The sequence below is a fragment of the Podarcis pityusensis genome (assembly GCF_964106645.2).
Source record: "Podarcis pityusensis genome assembly, chromosome: 15".
In the NCBI taxonomy this organism is placed as follows: domain Eukaryota; kingdom Metazoa; phylum Chordata; class Lepidosauria; order Squamata; family Lacertidae; genus Podarcis; species Podarcis pityusensis.
In genome coordinates this window covers 4909788-4925949 of record NC_138040.1, presented here as the reverse complement: position 1 = coordinate 4925949, position 16162 = coordinate 4909788, and the positions used below count along the sequence as shown (strand labels likewise).

At 44.1% G+C, this 16162-nt stretch overlaps 1 protein-coding gene across 1 annotated transcript in view; it reads right to left on the bottom strand.

The window, feature by feature from the left end:
• The window catches only part of INTS2 (integrator complex subunit 2), a 43271-nt gene extending 31108 nt beyond the window's left edge, over positions 1–12163 (bottom strand). Inside the window, exons 1-5 of the mRNA XM_080983310.1 lie at positions 12054–12163; positions 10207–10748; positions 9835–9973; positions 8669–8771; positions 2226–2339 (exon numbers count right to left, since the gene is read on the bottom strand). Of these exons, the coding sequence (XP_080839436.1) occupies positions 2226–2339; positions 8669–8771; positions 9835–9973; positions 10207–10499 (649 nt within the window). The 5' untranslated portion in view covers positions 10500–10748; positions 12054–12163. The remainder of the gene's footprint in view (positions 1–2225; positions 2340–8668; positions 8772–9834; positions 9974–10206; positions 10749–12053) is intronic.
• Positions 12164–16162: the final 3999 nt, after the last annotated feature.

The window sequence follows — 16162 nt, the reverse complement described above, 5'->3', positions numbered from 1 at the left end:
GTGATCCTGCTATGTGTCTTTTGTGTTTTTATACTTGCAAACCTCCTTGTGATCCTCAGACAAAGGGCAGTAAATGAATGTAATACATAAATAAAAAATATTTAATTTGGAAGGAGATTCCCCCAACCAGACGTGTAGACACAAAAGGGACAGGAACCAATGACATCCTTTATCTACAGCATTTATACCCTGTCCCAGTTTAAGCCAAAAAGGCTCTCATAGCAACTTATAAAAATTGGTTCTCCGGCAATCCCTGCCTGCAGGCACATAATAAAAAAGACACGACATGCAAGGAAACGGAAAGGAGACGAAGTATGGGGAAAACAAAGCTCAAGCACAAATTCTTCAAGTCGCAGCGGATGTCTGTGGCAATTCTGGCTGCCTTGCCCTGGATGAGGTGCTGTCCTGGAAGCCCTCTTAAGACCCCTTCACCCACCCAAATATCATATCTAGGAATCAGCAGGTGGCAATGTGCTGGCCCTGCCATGCAGTCCTTTGCTTAGCCAGCTGACGATAGTAGTTGTAGCACGGCGTTGATGTCGTTTTGCCTGTTAAAAATACAGCACTGAGCCACTACTTGCATCCAAGAAAGCCACTGGATCTCCCTCCCTCCAAGCCCTGCTCCTTCCTGAACAGCCTGCAGGTCTCCCAGCCATTACGAACACCCCACCAGCAACCCAAAGCTCACTTTCTGTCAACCCACCCAACTCTTCTGCAAAGACTTACCACCATGCCTCGGACTCTCAGCGCCTGGGCAGGGTTCATCTTGCAGAGCTGGCGGAGAGCCTCTGTCCTGCGGCGGCCTCCAAAGCTTTCCTCGTCCTGCCGCTCGCCGTTCTTGATCAAGCCCCTGCACACTGCAACCAGCCAAAGGAAGAGGGGGTTATTGTGTGTTATTGGTTATGACCCCTCAACACTGGACATAAATTGCTTCTCCTTTGCAAAACCCTGTCTACCGTATTTTTCGCCCTATAGGACGCACTTTTTCCCCTCCAAAAATGAAGGGGAAATGTGTGTGCGTCCTATGGGGCGAATGCAGGCTCTTGCTGAAGCCTGGAGAGAGAGGGGGGTCGGTGCGCACCGACCCCTCTCGCTCTCCAGGCTTCAGGAAGCTATCCGCTAGCCGTGGGAGACGCAGCTCTCCCACGGCTAGCAGAGACCTTGCCGGCACCCAGAAGCTTGGGGCGCGCTGAGCTCAGCACGCCCCAAGCTTCGGGCTTCGCGCAGTGCTCCGCTAGCTGTGGCTCCCACAGCTTGCGGATAGCAGCCTGTTCTGGGGGCTGGGGTCGGGGGAAGCTCGGGCTTCCCCCGCCCCAGCCCCGCCCCGGGGGGGGGAATAATTTTTTTTTCTTTCCCCCCCCCCCAAAAACTAGGTGCGTCCTATGGGCCGGTGCATCCTATGGGGCGAAAAATACGGTATTTTAAAATGTTATGACACCACGTCAGAATTTCCTAGCGGCTATTGGTTATTTCAAGACTCTGCAAATCACTCTTCTTGGGGGGGGGGGGGAATCTCACATAAGCTAAATGTGTTCAAATGCAAACGTGCTTCTTTGCCATTTGATCTAATTTTATTTTATGCACAAACCCGGCACTCAGGCGTGTCGGGTACCAAAGGCCTATGCGAGTGCCTGGATTTAGTACAGTTGTGCTGGCTGGGGCTGATCTGAGCTGTAGTCCGGAAAACCTCCGGAAGACACGCAGTGGAGAAAGTCAATAACAGAAATATGGCTTGTGGACATGGCAAAGTAAAGGAAGAGGAAGCTGCAAATTGCTAGTGGCAATTTATGTGCCCCACTGCCATCTATAAAACGGCAGCTGCCAGCAACTGGCCCCAACTTCTACCCTAGGTAGCTGGCACTGGTAATAGATAGTGTTTGTCTCTTTGTGTGATTTGAAGTAAAAGAAAGCTGTAAATTACAGTATACAAGTGAGATCTGTTGCAGTGCACAGTGTTCCCCCTACTCAGGGCTCCAGCCAACCATACCGTTTTGCAAAACACTCCGTTTCGACCCACTCCCCTCACCCTGAGTCTATTAGCATTTCCACGCCCACTGAGCATAATCAGTCTGTGTTGGGCGGTTTTTGAGCTTCCCGTATGCCCTGGGGTCCCCCCCCCCCGAAATCTGCCGAGTCCTCCCCACCTGTGCTTAGATGGTGCTGTTTTGGCTACACAAAAGGAACCGCCTTCAGAGAATGAGTTTGCTATGAATTGCGTAGGTTACCTTCGTTAAAGCTGTCGGGAACATTGGCCACCAAGAGACAGAGGAACCAAGCGCCGTTCTTCACATGCAGCAAAGCTTCAGCCACGTCCACAATAGGCAAGAGCGATGGGAGTTCTGAATTGAAATAGTTTTAAAATATTAGCCACGCCCACCGATAACTTTCAGTCCTGAGAGTCAAATCGGGAGAGCGTTTGTGAATACTTCGGGAGAGAAGGAACCTCTCACTGGCAGCAATTGTGGAATTCCTCCCAGTGGAGAGGAAATTCTGTGCCACAATATTTATTATTATTATTAGACTTCCGGTCGGCGCCATCGGCTAATGGCGGATCTCCCTCCGAGCTCCGGAGGAGGTCTGCTTCACGAGTTCGGGTCCTGCAGCTACGGCGAAGCGGGGACCCTTTAAAATTACAGGCGCGGAAGCCTGTAAGCAAGGAGACTCGGTGGGCACCATTGCGCCCCCCCGGAATCGAGAGGGAGCCTTTTTAAAGGCTCCGGAACGGCAGCGGGGGTAAAGCGCGGTGCTGAGAGTCGTCACCCAGCCTGTGAAGCGAAGCCGCGTCGCCATGGTCGGAGAGCGCCGATTCCTTCCTGAATCTGGATTACAAATTTAAAGCCCGTGAGTAGGATTTACAAATCGATTGGGATTTTACAAATATTTTAAGAGAATTCGGCCGAAAACGGGAAAGGTATAAATTAAGGAAGTCTGCCTTTCCCGGACTGCATGAAACTTAAAGCAAAGGAAGATAAAGCCGCAACCTGAGAAAAATCTGAGAAACGTAAGTTGAACTAAGTAACCTTGACGTTGGGACTAAATCCCCCCGTGCAGGCAGGGGCAGGGGGAGGAAGAAAAGTGAATTTTGGATAACCTGCATGGAAATGTTAAAGGGAAACGTCTGTCTACTGTCTTGACTCCTTGGAACGGACTGCCTAAACAAGGCACCTATTGAGAACTGTCATCTAGAACTGTCATATTTAAGACTTCAAAAATACTTTGTTATTTTGTTACTGGACTGCTCTGTTTTGGAGATTTAACTGCTATATTGAAGCTCAGAAAAGATACTTGAGATTGTTGTTATAGACTTTATTGGATACTTTCAAAGAGATACTTTGTTTTTGGACTGCTCCCTCTAGGGGGTTGCAGGGAAACAGTTGCAAAGTGTGCCACAGAAACCAAGCTAGTGGAATTTTCCATTTTAAAATTCCTAGACGAGGGAACGACCTTGGTTGATATGAGTGGCCCAGCAGAGGAGATAATAACAAGACCCAAGAGTAAAACTGCACAAAAGAAAAGAGGTTCACTCTCAAGTATTCCGCCAGCAGGAACGGCTGCAGCTGGGCAGTCGAAAACAACAGTTATGACTTCTGACCCCGTGACACAAGCATTACTCAAGATTAATGAATCTTTGGAAGTGTTACAGAAACAGGGGGCAGATAATAGTAAACAGCTGGCAGACCTTGTAGCAAAACTTGATTTAAATACCAAAAGTATAACATCCAATACAGAAAGTATAAATAAATTGGTACAAGAAAATACTACAATTCGAAAGATTGCTGAAGAAGCTAAAGAAATTGCAGAAACCACACAGGCAAAATTGGCACCAGTCTGTAAAAAAGTAGATGAACATGAGTTGGCTTTGTCCATGCTTGAATTGCAGAGAAAAGAAAGAAATTTGAGACTGAGATTGGTACCCGAAAACGAAAAAGATAATTTGGAGGGTTTTTTGACAAAAGAGTTTTTGGAATTTTGGCAATTGAGCCCGGAGAAGGAAGAATTTAAGATAGTTACTGCTTTCAGACTGGGCAGAAAACAAAATAGAAAGAAACCAAGGGATTGCTTGATAATATTAAGATCAAAGGAAGAAAGAGACAAAATTTTAAGTCTACATTTTCAAAGAACTCTTGAGATTGAAGACAATTTTGTGGAAATTTTCAAGGATCTTCCTAAACATATTTTGGAGGTGAGAGCCCACTATAAGGATTTGGTCTACCTGCTGAAAAAGAACAGAATACTCTTCAGGTGGGAATTCCCACAAGGCCTATCGTTCAACTACAAAGGAAAGAAAGTTAAAATAAGAACTGTTCAAGATAAAGAGCAATTTTTAGAAGTGAATGAAGAGGACCTGGTGAAGGAGGTGGTGGCAGAGGAACCAACCCCAGAAGTAAAGGGGGTTACGGACATCTTAAATTTAACATTTGGACTTAAATCACCGACTGAGGACGAACAACTGCTTGGAGCAGTTGGAGGGGCAACCAAATAACAACAAGATGGCTCTGCAATTTCTGAGTTGGAATTGTAATGGTCTAAATCTTCCCAGAAAAAGACGAGCTGTTTTTCATATTTTGAAAAAAGAACAATTGGACTTGATTTGTTTACAAGAAACCCATGTGACCAGGGTCCACAGGAAATTACTTATCAACAAAAGATTAGGACAGGAATTCATATCATCGGACAAAGTTAAGAAAAGAGGAGTGGTAATATATGCAAAGGAAAAATTAGCCCCAAAATTGATGTTTAAAGATGAACAAGGAAGATTTTTGGCTATTGAAATACAAGCTCAAGGAGAAAAATTCTTGATATTAGGGATTTATGCACCAAATGAAGGGAAGTCAGAATTCTTCAAGAAATTGCATGAAATTTTGTTGGACTATTTAGATTACAATTTAATCATGATGGGAGATATGAATGGAGTAGTCTCTACAAACATGGACAAGGCACAAAGACTGGTAGTCTCTAAGGATGGGAGACTACCAAAGACATTTTTTGAAATGACTGACAATATGGACTTAATTGACATTTGGAGATCAAAGAACCCTCTCGAAAGAGAGGGAACTTTCTTCTCTGAAGCAAAAATGACATGGACAAGAATTGACCAAATATGGGTAACTAGTGGAATGGCTCCAAAGATAAAGAAAGTGGAAATCTGCCCAAAGATGTGCTCCGACCATAACGCCGTAAAGATGGAAATGAGGCTAACAACAGCTGGTTCTTTTAGATGGAGGATGAATGACACCCTTTTTAGAGATGAAGAGGTCTATAAAAAGGCCCAAAAGACTTTGAGAGATTATTTTGAGATAAATCTGAAAACAGAGGTGGAAAAAAGAACAATTTGGGATGCAAGTAAAGCTGTGATGCGAGGCTTCCTAATACAACAGAACTCTATAAAGAAGAAGAAACAAAATGAGAAGAAGGATAAAATCCTGGAAAAGATAAGAGAAGAGGAAAAAAAGTTGAGGTCTAAACCAAAGTCCCAGGAGATCTTGAGAGAAATTAAGCTGTATCAGACACAATATTTGGAACTGATGAATCAAGAAATAGAATGGAAAATTAAACAAATGAGACAAAGGACCTTCGAATCTGCAGATAAATGTGGGAAGCTTCTGGCATGGCAATTGAAGAAAAGACAAAAATTAAATACGGTTACCAATTTAGAGGTGGAAGGAAAGAATATCAACAAGCCAAACGAAATTAGAAACTGTTTTCAGAGCTTTTTCAGAAGATTATATTCACAGGGCCCGGTGAATGAGGGAGAAATAGACGAGTTTCTCAAGAAATATGGATTACAAAAAATTTCACAACAGAGTAAAATAGACCTGAACCAGAAAATAACTGAGCAAGAAATAGAGGGTGCCATTCAAAATATGCAATTGGGAAAATCTCCAGGACCAGATGGACTGACTTCCAGATATTACAAAGCTTTGAAGGAGTGGTTGATACAACCTTTGAAGGAAGTCTGTAATGAAATATTAGAGGGGAAACAGGCACCTGAATCGTGGAAAGAAGCGTATATTACACTGATACCAACGACAGAGACTGAAAAGACTCAGATCAAGAACTACCGCCCTATATCACTACTCAATGTGGATTACAAAATTTTTGCAGACATTTTAGCAAAAAGACTGAAAAAAGTGTTGGTGGGTGAGATTCATAAGGACCAAGCAGGCTTTCTCTCAGGAAGACATTTGTCAGATAACGTGAGGAATATAATAGACATTATGGAATTATTAGAAGTCAATAGAAACACTAAGGCAGTTTTGATATTTGTGGACGCGGAGAAAGCCTTTGATAACATTTCTTGGAGTTTTATGAAGAAGAATCTACAAGGGATGGGGGTAGGCCAAGGTTTTGAGAATGGTATAGGTGCAATATATTCTGAACAAAAGGCCAAATTAATTGTAAATAACGTGGTAACTGAAGCAATTCAGATAGAAAAAGGGACACGACAGGGGTGCCCAATATCTCCACTGCTTTTTATATCAGTCCTGGAGGTCCTGCTAAATATAATTAGAAAAGACCAGTTGGTTAAGGGGGTTCAGGTCGGAGCAAAACATTATAAATTGAAGGCCTTCGCAGATGATTTAGTACTTACTTTGCAAGAGCCAGACACTAGTACGAAAAGGGTTTTGGAATTAATTCAAGAATTTGGTCAAGTTGCAGGTTTTAAATTAAACAAACAAAAAACTAAAGTGCTGGAGAAAAATCTAACAGCTACGGAAAGAGAGCAGTTTCAAAAGGAAACAGGATTAGCTGTGGTTAAGAAAGTGAAATACTTGGGGATTAACATGACATCTAAAAATGTGAATCTATTTAAAGATAATTATGAGAAATGTTGGATGGAAGTTAAGAAAGATCTAGAAGTTTGGTCAAATTTGAAGCTTTCCTTGTTAGGCCGAATTGCTGTTATTAAGATGAATGTTTTGCCTAGAATGCTGTTCTTATTTCAGGCTTTGCAGATTTTGGACAAAATGGACTGTTTCAAGAGGTGGCAGAAAGATATATCTAAATTTGTCTGGCAGGGCAAAAAGCCCAGAATAAAATTTAAGATACTTACGGATGCAAAAGAAAGAGGGGGGTTTGCCCTGCCGGACTTAAAGTTGTACTATGAATCAGCAGCTTTTTGCTGGTTGAAAGATTGGCTGCTCCTTGAGAATACAGACATTTTAGATTTGGAAGGGTTCAATAATACCTTCGGATGGCATGCTTATATATGGTACGACAAGGTAAAGGTTCATAAAGGTTTTAAGAATCACATTGTTAGGAAAGCCTTATATAATGTTTGGATTAGATATAAAGACTTGTTGGAAAACAAAACCCCAAGGTGGCTGTCGCCAATGGAAGCTAAAGGGTTGAAAAAACTTAATATGGAATCGAAATGGCCAAAATATGGGGAAATTCTAGAGCAAGAGGGAGATAAGGTAAAACTAGAGAGCTATGAAAAATTGAAGTCTAAAGTTCGAGATTGGCTCCATTATTATCAAATAATGGAGGTTTTTAAACAAGACAGAAAAATTGGCTTCCAGGTGGAAAGATCCAAATTAGAAACGGAATTGTTAGAACCCAATACTAAAACTTTGTCAAGAATGTATAACTTGTTGCTGAAGTGGAATACACAGGACGAGACGGTTAAGTCAGCTATGATTAAATGGGCACAGGATTTCGGTTATAACATTATGTTTGCTGACTGGGAAAAGTTATGGACCACCGGTATAAAGTTTACGGCATGTAATGCCCTAAGAGAAAATATTATGAAAATGATTTACAGGTGGTACATGACACCAGTCAAGCTTGCAAAAATTTATCATTTGCCCGATAATAAATGCTGGAAATGTAAAGAAACTGAAGGTACATTCTTTCATCTTTGGTGGACTTGCCCAAGGATTAAAGATTTCTGGGAGATGATTTATAATGAATTGAAAAAGGTATTTAAGTATACCTTTCTTAAGAAACCAGAGGCTTTTCTCCTGGGCATGGTTGGCCAATTGGTGTTAAAGAAGGACAGAACTTTTTTTATGTACGCCACAACAGCAGCAAGAGTCCTTATAGCAAAGTACTGGAAGACACAAGAACTACCCACACTGGAAGAATGGCAGACGAAGGTGATTGACTACATGGGACTAGCTGAGATGACCGGCAGAATCCGAGATCAAGGAAAAGAGACAGTGGAGGAAGATTGGAAGAAATTCAAAGTTTATCTTAAGAATTATTATAAAGTAAATGAATGCTAAAACGCCAAGGTTAGGAAATTATGAGGTTACTGCTGTATTGACTTGGTAATGACAAGAGGGTTTAAAGGTCAATTAATTAAAATTTGAAGAGAGGATTTGCTGGAAGAAATTTGAAAACAGGGATGCAGAAAGGGAGGGTATGGGGAAGTCGGAGAGAATAGGGTTATGAAAAGAAGGATTTGAAATTTTACATGTTTATGTGTTTGTTTGTTATTGTATTGTGTTTTGTGTGTGTTAATTAAGTGTTAAAAAATCAATAAAAATATTAAAAAAATATATTTATTATTATTATTATTATTATTATTATTAGCATTACATTTATATCCCACCTTTGCTCCAGGGAGCACAAGGTGGCCTCCTCACACAGCCTGGGAACAACAGTCATTTATTTGGACTCAATCGATTTTTAAGAAGCAGTTACGACTTCAAAGAGCACACACCGGCTTGAAGGATGCAGAGGACATCGGCGGCTTCCTCCAAATAAACAGGGCTCTCAAACAGCTCCGACGACTTGAAAAAAAACTCACAGTTGGCCTCAGCCACCTGCAAAGAAAAGTTGTATTTAGAGAGGCTCTTTAAAACAGAACACACACCAGTTGTGAGGCCTGAGAACCAAACACCCAGGGAGGGCAGATGTTCAGGCTTGTGGGATCTTCTTTCTTCGTTTTACTGGTGGCCCAAAATCCACCAACCAACTGAAGGCTGGTGCAAAAGATATAGGCTGAATATTAAATAATTCTGAGTCCAGGAAATTTATTCTAACTACCATTTTAAAAAATCCTCATACCAAACCGTATTATAAATGTAAATAACCCCCACTTCAGAATTCAGATTACATTTATTTACAGCACAATGAATTATACAAATAGAAATAAAGAATCTTCTGTTTGACCTGCTATAATACATATAGTTCTATTTTTTTCTTTTACTGTTTTCCTTCTTTTAAAAAACCTATAACCCCCCAAAAATAACTCCAGTAATGAGATCCATGTTTCAATTTATCTAATGCTTCTTCAGTTGATCCTGCTTACCCTTAAAAGGACCACACCGTTTTATATGCAGCTGGAACCGTTCTACCAGATTCCCTCCTATTTATAAAATCAATAAACAAATCCCAGTTTGCCAAAAAAATTCTTGGACCTCTCATTTTGTTTGTTGTTGTTTAGTCATTTAGTCGTGTCCGACTCTTCGTGACTCCATGGCCCAGAGCACGCCAGGCACTCCTGTCTTCCACTGCCTCCCGCAGTTTGGTCAAACTATTACTTGGACCTCTGTCATTCTTGGACCGCTCATTACTTGAAATTTGTGAGACCACCAAACCTGAACTGAGCTCACAACCCTTTCACGCAAAAGTCCACGGATGGTTATTCTACCCACCCCAACTTTATTCATTTCAGCGGTACGCTGAAATTTTGTATTTTTGTGCTAGCAGGGGAAGGATCTTGTCATCACCACTGTAAAAAATACAACAGCTGAAAACCCCTGCCAAAGTACTTCAAATCAGTCTGGACATCTGCCAATCAATTCTTTAAAAAGGAAAGAAAAAGAAGAAGAATCTTGTACAAATTAATACGTTCCTTAAGGCAGGGGGAGGGAAGAAACTCACCTTGTTCATAATTGCCAGCAGTTCACTAAGCACAAGACGGAGGCGCCGTGGAGAATCACTGTGTTCAAACTCCAGGGTGAGGCCATGTTGCAGCTGAGACACCAAGATGCTCTCGCCACTACCCCCTCCAAGCTTATGCCTAGCAAGAGGACAGAACACACAGCTGCTCAAACAGACTGAAGGAGCACATCCCCCTCCAGAAATGCCTCACCCAGGGCTAGAAACTTGTGGCCCTCCAAACACTGCTGGGCTACAACTCCCATTATCTCTGATTATTGGGCTGTGCTGGCTGGGGCTGATGGGAGACAGAGTGCACACAATATCTGGAAGCCCCCTCAGGTTCCCAATCCCGGGCTTGCTCCTTTTAGTTACCTAAGCTGTTGTTCCTTGTTGGCATCCTGTTCCAAAGCGTGGAAATCCACAGACAGCAAGGCTACGATGGAGTTGACAGCTTCCACTCCAGAAAGCAAGCGAAGGATCAGCTTTTTGTCCTGGGCCCAGCCCTGACTCTGATCTGCCGGGGCACACAAGGCCATCCGCACCAAGCAAGGCAGCAACAACCGGAGCTCTGGATCACTCAGGGCCGCTAAGCGCACGACGTCTACTTTCTGCATGGCTTCAAAAGCATAAGGGCTGACAAACTGCAGTGCCGAGCAGTCCGCCATTTCCCCAGGTGACTTGAAACCACAATACCGCAGGGAGCTAAGCGGGCAGTGCTGGGTCAGGTGGCAGTCGGATGAAGATCCAAAATTCCAGGAAATTAACTGTTAGTCAGCAGGTGCTAGTATACGGTTAAATCTTAGGGACCAGCCCCTTTAGGGCAGGAGGAGTTTTCAGAGGCAGCAGCCTACCTCAACAGATGCACATAGACAAAGAAACGGCTAGTTTCATCTCTAAACACAGGCTGCAATTCCCTGTAGGATAAAACAAATCAGGACAATAAGAATACAATGTGCAAAAGTAATACAGGAATGCAGATCACTCTCTCATGAGTTTATGTCATGAGTAAATAGCAACCACCTGAGGAACAAAATATACTTTGTCCAATTATCCTAATTTTTTAAGGCCCTAGAATAATCTTTCTCTAATTGTTGTGGTAAAGATGGTTTGTTTAGGGTGATTTACTGGATTCCCCTGAAACCGAGATGCTGATGCAAGGGGGTGGGGGACTAAGCAAGTTTTCAAGCTACACTAAATGCTTCCTCCCTGAAGCATTCTGCAGAACTCCAAAGCCTTCTACATTACCCTAACAAAGCTAATAACAGCATCATTTATGCTAAAAGGTTCCCTTGGAAGGTCAGGGCTACATTCTCTCTAGCCCAAGTCTTATTGTAACTAATAATAATGCAATCCTAACCATGTTGATTCAAAAGATGCACTGAGTTTCACGGGGCACATACTCCCACTGCAGCCAAAGTCTGGACTAATTACAAAAACCTCATATCCTTCCCCTATTTATCCCAGTCACTGTCTCCCTCCCATTTGTCTATCATGTGCCCATCTGTAGATTGTTAATGCTCCTCTCTTTATTGATAAAGCTCCATCCAGGTGCTTTGCAAAGTATAAGTTATTTTACAACATCATTTTAAATGAGCATGCAAAGGGCAATCCCCTCCCTCCTTCAGTTAGGGGTGCAAAAAAAGGAGGTGGGGAAATTAGGCAAAGGCTGAGAGGTAGTGTCGCATAGTGGTTAGAAGGTGCCTTCCCCAACCTGGTGCTCCTCCAGACGTTGCTGAACTACAACTCCCATAATCCCTGACCACTGGCCATGCAGTGGCTGATGGGAGCTGGAGTCCAACAACACCTGAAAGGCACCAGGATGGGGCAGGCCGAGTTAAAAGTGTCGGACTGGGAAGAGCCACGTTTAAGATCCTCACCCTGCCATGGATCCCGTTGGCTGGTCATAGCCAAGCCAGCCATTGTGCCAACCTGACCTACCTCACAGGGCTGTTAGGAAGATAAAACGGGGAGGGAAAGAGCCATGTAGGCTACCAGAGGAAATGCGAGGTATCAATAGAATTTAATAAACTGGGGGGAAAATGGCACTGAAGGAGCAAAAGCAGGAGAGCGATAGGGGAAACGGGCTGTGCCTAAGGAAAGGAGCCAGGCGTCTCAGGTAAATGGGAAAAAGGGGGAAATGGGAACCCAGGTGTCCAAGCCCTACCTAAGAAAGAGAAGCAGACCCACCTGCCCACCCCGACCCAGAAACAAGCACACACCTTCGTACACAACCTTATGAGACACTACTTCCGGCAGCGTAGCGTCATTTCCTCCCAACAGCAGCCGGCGCCAGGCAACGCCCAACTTCCGGCGCGGAGCAGAATGACGACAGAAAGACCCTCCTTCGTAAGGGCGGAAGTGACTTCAATCACGCTCTCCTCTATTTCCGCCCGGAGTTCAGTGCTTTGCCCGCCTGTAAGACAGCAGCAAGGGGCTAGCCATTTTAGTCATTTTAAAGCGTTTATGCAAAAACGAGAACTCTCCCAAGGTGACTTAGAAGGGAGAAATGATTCTGGGCTACAGCCAACATCTAGCATACTCAAGAGTAGACCCATTTAAAATAATAGGACCGGACTTACGTTGCTTCCTTCATTTCAGTGGGTATGACTTATTAACAAAGCTAATAAAAAAGAAGCAAATAAAAAATCAGAAGTAGATGCGGATAACAGCTTGTCATCATTTAAAATTGAGTCATTTTATGTTATTAATACAATTTATTTTACACGTTTATTCTATGCCTTATAATCTGTATAAATATAATGATAATGAGAAGGGCAGCAGTCCAGGGTGAGGTGTGGTGTAGAGAGTGGTAGTTGTGAAGATGAGATATCACTCCATTTCCGGTTTATTCCAGAGAGAAAAAAATGTTCCTAAGGATAAAGCAGCCACACAGGTTCTTTCCATGTGATGGCTAAATTTCAAGTAGCAAGACACTGCAGGAACGAGAAAGGAACATCTCAAGGGATCGTGGGTGCCTAAGCCTAAAAGTAGCTGATATTTTTGTCCTCCATTCAGGCCATCAGGAATTTAAAAGTACTTTATATATGGTGATACGGAAGGGGGGGCATGTCTTCACCTCCTTCTTCGCTACAATATATCCATTTATTTCCAATTGTCAATGTCAAAAGGGACTAAAATCTATAAAATTCATAGAAAATCAACGTGCCAATTTGCTCAATTTCTCTAGGACTCCATGACACCTCCCCTGTCCTCCATAATCCCTCAAGCAAGGTGTCAAGACCCTAATCCTGTCAAATCGCTCTGCCAAGCCTTTCCTCCGGGCAAGGCCAGGTGGCAGACCATGCATACATGGACCATTGTCTTCTCAGGATATGCTTATCTGCGCATATTTCCAGCTCTGCATATTCCCCCTCCCTCCTCCATATGTTAATCCGGTGTAACCCAACCTCTTCCTAATGTATTCGTGATGTAACTGGGATGTATTTTGCACTGTATTCTGGGACATGGAGGGAAATTTCAAAAGTTCATGTCACCCCTTTCTCGCTCTTCAATCTCGCCTTGAACCTGTTGCGCAATAAACTTGGATCTTCTGCAGTTTGCTCCTGTCTCCGGCTGAGCTCATTTTCTTCTGCAGGGACCTGCAGACTTAGTCCGACGAGCTGGGTGGCAGAGTAGCCTCGCACTCAGATTTTACCGTAACAATGGACATAATTAAAGGCATATTTTAGCTCAGTTATGGTGGAACTATTGCCCTCCAGCTCCTATCAATCCCAAGCAGCATGGCCACTGAGCAGGGATAATGGAAACTGAAGGTCAACAACATCTGGACAGCCAAAGGTTTCCTAACCCTGTTTTACTCATTGCTGCTAAAATGCTGTTTTTAACATTAAAAATATGATCTAATTTGCCACACTAATATTTTGAGTAGCCCTTTATGTTTAGGGTGGTGGCTGCCTTCTGTCCACCTTGCGTGAGAGGATGCAGAAGTCACAATGTGGTCCAACAAGCTATGTTAGTTTATAGGATCCTCTTTCTAACTTTCTGTCACCATACAACTTTCACGTCTGAGCAATGACAGGAGAGAAAGATACATGAACAACTTTGCATAAATAAGTGTGTTTTATTCTGCTTTTGCTAGTTACAATTGGGGAAAAGAGACCTGAATCTCTGACTTTTGGGAAATTTTATTCACCTACAATTCTGAGGCTCCACCAAGCATTTCAGGAACATCTCTGTAACGTAACCGGAAAGGGCTCTGGGCTTTTAAAAAGAACTAAGCTGGATTCTGTGCCATCTGATCTCACATGTGTGGCTGGCTACTTCTTAAAAGGGTAAAGGTAAAGGGACCCCTGACCATTAGGTCCAGTTGTGGCCGACTCTGGGGTTGTGGTGCTCATCTCGCTTTATTGGCCCAGGGAGCCGGCGTACAGCTTCCGGGTCATGTGGCCAGCATGACTAACCCGCTTCTGGTGAACCAGAGCAGTGCATGGAAATGCCGTTTACCTTCCCGCCGGAGCGGTACTTATTTATCTACTTGCACTTTGATGTGCTTTCAAACTGCTAGGTTGGCAGGAGCAGGGACCGAGCAACGGGAGCTCACCCCGTCATGGGGATTCGAACCCCCAACCTTCTGATCGGCAAGTCCTAGGCTCTGTGGTGGCTTTTAAGAAGTGCAGGGCTGACCATGTTCTAGCTCCACTGAGGATAAAGCTGTCTATATCTACTAGCTATGAAGGCTATTCCTTACACCCCATCATCAGAGGCAGTGTACTTCTGAAAACAAGTTTCTGTTCTGCTTGTGGGATTCCTATAGGTATGTTAACCACTGTGAGAGCAGAATGCTGGGAGAGGTGGACCTTTGTTCTTACCCAGCAGGGCTTCTCTCAGAGTCACTAGGCCCCAGTGGCGAGTATTATGGTGTCAGTGTGGTGTGCTGCTTAAGAGCATGGCCTGGGGGACAGATCTGGCCCAATCACCTTCTCATCGGGAATCAGCGTGTTTTTACATGAGTAGAATGTGTCCTTTTATTTAAAATGCATCTCTGGGTTATTTGTGGGGCATAGGAATTCATTCATTTTTATTTTTCAAAATATAGTCCAGCCCCACACAAGGTCTGAGGGACAGTTGACTGCCCCCCTGCTGGAAAAGTTTGCTGAGCCCTGCTTAAGATTGTCCAAGTAAGACTAGGGAGATTCCAACTCTTAGGCTGCAAAGGCCACTGAGTGGCTTTGGGCCAGCTGCCAGCTCTCTCAGCCTAACCTACCTCATAGGGAACTTGTGAGGATAAAGTGAACGAGGGATCAAGTATGAATACTGCCTAGACTGAGCCTAGTGGAACGAAGATTGGATAAAAATGAAAGGAAAGGGGGCGGGGAGAAGAAGTTCTGATTCAGGAACCAACCCATACAGACAACCGTCACTTTTAAGGTCATAATAATAATAATAATTTATTATTTATACCCCGCCCATCTGGCTGGGCCTCCCCAGCCACTCTGGGCGGCTTCCAAAAGAATATTAAAATACTGTGATACATCAAACATTAAAAGCATCCCTAAACAGGGCTACCTTCAGATGTCTTCTAAAAGTCTGGTAGTTGGGCGTTCCACAGGGAGGGCGCCACTACCGAGAAGGCCCTCTGCCTGGTTCCCTGTAACTTGGCTTCTCGCAGTGAGGGAACCGCCAGAAGGCCCTCGGTGCTGGACCTCAGTGTCCGGGTAGAACGATGGGAGTGGAGACGCTCCTTCAGGTATACTGGACCAAGGCCGTTTAGGGCATTAAAGGTCAGCACCAACACTTTGAATTGTGCTCGGAAACGTACTGGGAGCCAATGTAGGTCTTTCAAGACCGGTGTTATATGGTCTCGGCAGCCGCTCCCAGTCACCAGTCTGGCTGCTGCGTTCTGGATTAGTTGTAGTTTCCGGGTCACCTTCAAAGGTAGCCCCACGTAGAGCGCATTGCAGTAATCCAAGCGGGAGATAACCAGAGCATGCACCACTCTGGCGAGGCAGTCCGCAGGCAGATAGGGTCTCAGCCTGCGTAGCAGATGGAGCTGGTACACAGCTGCCCTGGACACGGATTTAACCTGTGCCTCCATGGACAGCTGTGAGTCCAAAATGACTCCCAGGCTGCGCACCTGGTCCTTCAGGGGCACAGTTACCCCATTCAGGACCAGGAAATCCTCCACACCTGCCCGCCTCCTGTCCCCCAAAAATAGTACTTCTGTCTTGTCAGGATTCCATCTCAATCTGTTAGCCGCCATCCATCCTCCAACCGCCTCCAGACACTCACACAGGACCGTCACCGCCTTCACTGGTTCTGATTTGAAAGAGAGGTAGAGCTGGGTATCATCCGCATACTGATGAACACC